Here is a 5,842-nt window from a genome sequence, read left to right as displayed (position 1 = left end):
CACGTTTTCGCCACAAGGGGGCGTGACGGCGCAGCGGCCTGCCGCTCGTCCTGGACTTCCGTCTGGCTGAAGCGGAGGAAGAAAGCGGCCTGCTGTCGCTGTCTCGTGTTTTTGTTTTCATTTACAGGTCTGTAAAACTACAGAAAAGCATAGATTTACATTTAAAATCATTTTTGGTTGGTAATGACGTGTATTCCGCCGGTTGTTTCACTGGCAAATGTATTGCGTTCGTCTTGAACGTGAGGCGGCCGTATAGAAGAGCTAAGTTAGCTAGGTTAGCTTAGCCTACCAATACCAATGACTGTTTTGGCACCTGTTTAGACCTCTTCCGCCAAATCTGGGCTCATACTATGTTAAGATCTGTTAGAAAATGTTTTTTTAATTAATGCTTTCACCAAGCTAAACATTTTGCTTTAGATGAAGCAGACTTACTGACACACCAAGTAATATATTGATTTATGTTTATGCATAGTGGTGCAATAGTTTATGCCTTGTGACACCCTGTGTCTGTGAATAACTTGGAGGGAGCTACATGTGTCTGCATACTCACGTTTAGACGCACACACAGCTAACGTTGCTGTTGATGGTTACTTTTTGTACCTGTGGAAAGTTAGCTAACTTAAGCATAACTGTTTCCCAACTGGCTTTCTAGTTGATGTCAAGAAGTTGATAAAAGTAAAAAATGGAGAGAACTAGTAGGGTGTCTGTTTCACAGAAGGTAAGAACTGTAAACTTGTTAATTAGGTCATTAAAGGTGGATTAAGAATACAGTTGCTAACTGAGTGTTACGTTTATAGTCCAGCATCATTAGGATGTCTTTCCTGGGGCCCGTTTCAAGAAGGAGGTTTAACAAACTCTGAGTTTAAACTGAACTCTGAGTTGATTTACACGGAGTTTGCCAACCTGGAGTTTTCGGTTTCAGAACAGCTGATAAGAGTTGGTTTAAGCAACTCCGAGTTGATTGACTCAGAGTTGAGCGAGTTAAGGACTTTTAAAGTAATTTTTCACTCATCTAAGGAGTTACTTCAGTAACTGCATAAAATACCAATGTTTGTATGAATTAAAAGTGCAGTGTTATGTTTATGCATTTTTAAAATTCCTGTTGAGGTTGATGTGGGATTTGTAATGTAATGATAATTCAATAATCCAGTACATTTTATGAAGAGCAATTATTACATTAATCTAATTAGGTTTTAAAAGTTACCCAAAACTCATGTAATAATATAAGAATTTAATTTAAATTTTTATGTAGGCGCAATCCGCTAGGCATAAAAGGAACGTAGCTAAAAATGAAATATAAAAACATAATTCAAACAGGTAAGGCACGATCATATCATGGGTGTAGACTACCTGACTTTACAACATTTGACATATTAAATAACTAAATAGCATGCAGAGTATAGCAGTGCAGCTGCATTTTCAACATGGGTGTAATGTTTTCACACAGTTAAATCATTTGACTTCTACTCAGCAAACAGAAAGGAGGCTAGAACAACTGGTGGAGGACCTGCACCTCCACCACTGACGCATGCAGAGGAGATGGCCCCTTAGCCTGAACACTGGAAAGCAGAGGCTGAAGGAATTCCTGGAGGGAGTTTATCAGAACCAGTCACTCCCCAGGATACAAGTGCATTTGTAAAATGTAGGAGGCCTACCTATATATTTGATTTTTTACATAGGCTACTTTTGATATATCCATTTCTTAGAGTCTGGGTTGGGTTCTTGGTTGGTCTTAACAGATTCAGATGGTAATATCAGCCTCTTGTCTTGATCTTGATCCTCCTGTCACAACAGAAGCCCAGGCCGTTTTAAGTATACTACTAAATAAAGCTTAAATTGTAATAAGCAGTATCGTAAAGTGTAATATTAATACAGTTTATACACATCACATGATTTCTGATGTTTGTGTTGCGTAGCCTAAATGATACAACTTAATCTTCAAGTATACTGACTTTATTATCTTAAGAACAGCAGGAGGGTCTGTCACATTCTGCTGCGCAGATGCACACAGTTCAGTGATGTTCAGTAAATGCCAGAGTTCCATTCTGTAAGAATAATGAGGAATTATGTCATGTATCTCTAAATCTTCTGTATTTTCAGTTACCGGTTAAGGAGTTGTATAAACTAAATCTCAAGGAAATGTTATACTTGGACAACCAGATTGAAAGGACAGATCTAGAAATTGAAATTCTCAAACAAAAGCTGGAGGTGAGTGTATAGTTAAAGGTGAATTGTATGAATTATTGGAAGAATCATAAAATCTAATAATTACCTTTTGTATTTGTAGGAAATGACGAAAACCAAATCAATTATGATTTGCATTATCTTTTATTGGTGGTGGTGATGGTTGATTAAGACATTACGGCAAATCCCATCTCTGACTGTGCATCCACCCTGCAGATTATCGTGATAGAGGGAGTCTTCCTCAGGGTCTTGTATTTGTAGGGCAGGGTGTTGCTCCTCTCTAATAATTGCAATATTTTGGCAAGCAACACATGTCACAATAATGTCACAGGCCTCTCAGGTATTAACCTCAGGTGACGTAGGCACTGAAGACGTGCTTTCAACAGGCCTATGATCATTTCCACCCGGGCTCTTGTTCTGCAGTGTGCTACATTAAAGCACTGCTGGGGGCCTGCTGAGTAAGTTGCGTTTTGATTACCTCGCTTCTTGAAACGGGTTTAAACTTACCCCGCTTTACGAGTTTAAGTTACCTCCCTTTCTGAAACCGAAAACTGAGTTTTCAACAAAACCTCCTTCTTGAAACGGGCCCCTGGTCCCTACCTATTCTGTAATGTTGAAATGTTGGTGTGTTTTTTGTTTTCTGTTAATGTTGTGTTTTTTGTTAATGTCGTTGTGTTTCCTGTTAATGGTGTCGTGTTTTGTCTTTTTGTTTGTTTGTGACTTGCACTTCAGGGCCACCGTATGATTCAAACTCTACATTTATTTACATTAGTATGTGAAGGACTAATCAATTTACTGACCTGTGAAATGGGTGGGTAATGTCAAAGACTAAATGATCCTTCAGACTCCTCAAGCTGCTGCCCAGCAGTAACAAACAGCAACCTGTTTAATGTACTGTACATAACTGTCGTAATGTGCTGTGTTTGTGTACAGTATGTGTGAGTGCTGTTTGGTGTAGACACAGAAAAGTGAAGGAGCTGAAAGCTGCTGGTCACAGAGCAGCATGCCTGTGTATATGAAATTAACATTGGTTGTCCTTGAGGGCTTCCTGATTCAATCACACGCCTGATGACGTCATGCAGGGTTTTAAGTCATATTTCGGATTAGTGAGTGAGTGAGAGAGAGAGGTAGAGAGGCAGGATGAGTCACTGCCTCATTGATGACTGTCTCCACTGAGTGGTCAGATACTTCAGGTACGAATAGAGACACAGGCACAGCATGACCGCCTAATGGCACTCAAATAAAATGACTTATTGGGAACTTGCAAAATACATCTTTTAAGAAGATTAAATAGTGCTGATGCACCCTCCCTTTTCCTCTTCACCATGAGGCTGGTGCTAAACAATAATGAATCCTGCTCTAGTTTATTTATGATCAGATATTTAAATAGCATATCTGTGCTACCATCTGATGGACTTATTCTTGGCTGCGTTATATTATGGAGGGATTCAGGAAAAATGACCATGTCCAGCTAATACATCAAACACCTCCAATACTTTCATTCAGGTCAAATGCTTTGATATGACAGAAATGTATACAGCCCTGCAGTCAGACGTATTAAGTAACTAAGTGCTGTAGCTAAGTACCACACTTTTTATTTGACCTTTGTATTTTACTCAGTTGCCTTGGTGCAAACATCAGATACTATAATCTTTAGAGAACTTCACTTTTAGTTTCCATCCAAATATACAGACTTCATGTAGGGCATGGCCCCCATTAAGCTCCACAACTTGAACTGAACTCAGTACAGGCCTGTTAAGCTAACAGTAACTGTCCTTACATGTTTATCTTTTATTTTGATTAAAACATTTGTTCCCCAAATTGTAATGTAGGTATGAAGAGTAGGTAACAAGAGAGTAATTCTTGTTAATACGGGTCAAGAAACCTGGTGTTACCAAAAGGTAGCAATAAACTACTAATGGTTTGGTATTAAAATTGAAACACATTCGTAGGACTCCCTCTTGTGTTAAAAACTAGCAACTGCTTGTTTTCGTACTGTATGACGTAATAGACAATTTGGACAAGACTGAGAACAACAATACACACATACACGACCAGTGTGCAAAAATATAACAAATTTTATAATCTATCTCGACGTGTGAAAACAGCCCATTCGCAACAACAAATAAGGCTCCAAAAGGTTTGCGCCTCAGTGGCAGAAAACAAACAAGTAAATAAATGTGATCACATGTCAAAAGACAAGGAAATCACATCCTGAGACCTGATCAAGGCCTCTTTCTGCACCCCGATAGGAGTCTGCAAGTCCGACACCTAAAAGTTCAGCACATCAATGTCGGATGCTCCAAACGTGGCTTCCACTTTCACCTTCTCATGCATGTGGAACTGAACCTTCTTGTTGGTCATGGCAAGGAGACACCAGAGGAAATTCTCTCGGAGCTCAGATCGCACTTGCTGCTCTCTCTGCAGCTCCTCAGCGTCTGCCTCTGGTGCAGCTGACGTGGGTATGGAGGTGCGACAGAGGGCTATGAAGCGAGGGGAGCTGGGGTCGAATCCACGGCTGTTGGGGTCTGGCCCTTTTGGTAAGCGGAGCACAGGCACTGGTGCTGCCATGGTGTGTCGTTCTTGGTGGGCCTACTTGGAGAACAAAACCAAGAAACATCAACTATAAGTAGGACATAAGGCTTAATTATAAAGCAGAAACATGCTCACATACAGTTCAGTAGCTCCACAAGATAAAGTATATTTCCAATTAATATTAATTACGATCAGATTGGTTGCTGTAATAATACTAAAGTATTAAAGTAAGAGCCACATGTGTCCAGACATTTATTATGATGCCTTTCTGTTACTGTAAATCAAAAACAGCTGTTTGCAGAAAGATGACACTGCAAAAGGTCTGGTGCTGATTAAAAACGAGCTTGCATTTCCAAAAACGATCACACTCCCCAGTTCCACACATCGTGGTTGTTTCACAGTACGTTGAACACAGTGCTGATGAACAGCGTCCAAGCTTTTGTTGAAACGAATAAATGTGTGTATACTCCGAACACTTACACGTACATTAAGAATTTAAGCTAAACATATTACTAACACATCACTCTACATGGTGAAAATAACGCTACACTCCAACCTATTTTATTGTTAAAATTAGCTAATTATGTTCCGTTAACAATAATTAACATTAAACAGTATTAAACACAACTAATCCTTTTGCCAGTGAAGCATAAACTGTAAACATGGTACTTTGCTGAACATGTTTTAAACTATAGTTTAATACCTACCACCAATTCTCGCCTCACTATCATCAGTTAGCAGCAACACGCAACAGCTACGTCTAATGATTCGTCTTCTTCGCTGCATTAAATAGTGTCTGAGAAAATGGCCCGGGACGCACCACCGCCCCCTTGTGGCTTCAGGCTTTATTGGCGGAACAGCAAATGCGCATACACGTACAGCATATTCGCACATTTGGAGCAGAAACAAGGGACGAGGGGAAGTATGAAACACTGAGCTGGACTCTGAAGCTTATGAATGACGCGTTTCCTTCAGACATAAGCAGGAGGAAGGACAGGGATCAGCCTCATGAATCACCACAGTGTGCAGACTGTTTAACACTTCATTGTCCTCACAAAAACGTATTGGATTGCATGTTTTATTTTATACAGTATATACAAATATAAATACATACATACCTCCA

The 5,842-nt window shown here is 39.8% G+C and overlaps 1 protein-coding gene and 1 long non-coding RNA gene across 4 annotated transcripts; one reads left to right on the top strand and one right to left on the bottom strand.

Annotated features, from left to right (window-relative positions):
- LOC129605001 (uncharacterized) lies at positions 1–4,558 on the top strand. 3 transcript variants are annotated; one of them, XR_008696441.1, is made up of 3 exons: positions 1–127; positions 1,472–1,642; positions 2,101–4,558. It is a non-coding gene; the product is annotated as an uncharacterized LOC129605001 (long non-coding RNA). The 3 variants fall into 3 exon arrangements; XR_008696440.1 differs by having other exon boundaries at positions 86–718; XR_008696439.1 differs by lacking the exon at positions 1–127 and having other exon boundaries at positions 1,182–1,642.
- On the bottom strand, positions 4,243–5,465 carry LOC114867938 (gem-associated protein 7-like). The gene is given in 2 exon segments (XM_029171119.3): positions 4,243–4,776; positions 5,427–5,465. Coding segments are annotated over 2 exon segments (432 nt in total). The 5' UTR covers positions 5,451–5,465; the 3' UTR covers positions 4,243–4,368.
- Positions 5,466–5,842: the final 377 nt, after the last annotated feature.

This window comes from Betta splendens, chromosome 13 (genome assembly GCF_900634795.4).
Source record: "Betta splendens chromosome 13, fBetSpl5.4, whole genome shotgun sequence".
Lineage (NCBI taxonomy): Eukaryota > Metazoa > Chordata > Actinopteri > Anabantiformes > Osphronemidae > Betta > Betta splendens.
Note: the sequence above shows the minus strand (reverse complement) of the source record. Positions and strands in the feature narration are given on the sequence as shown.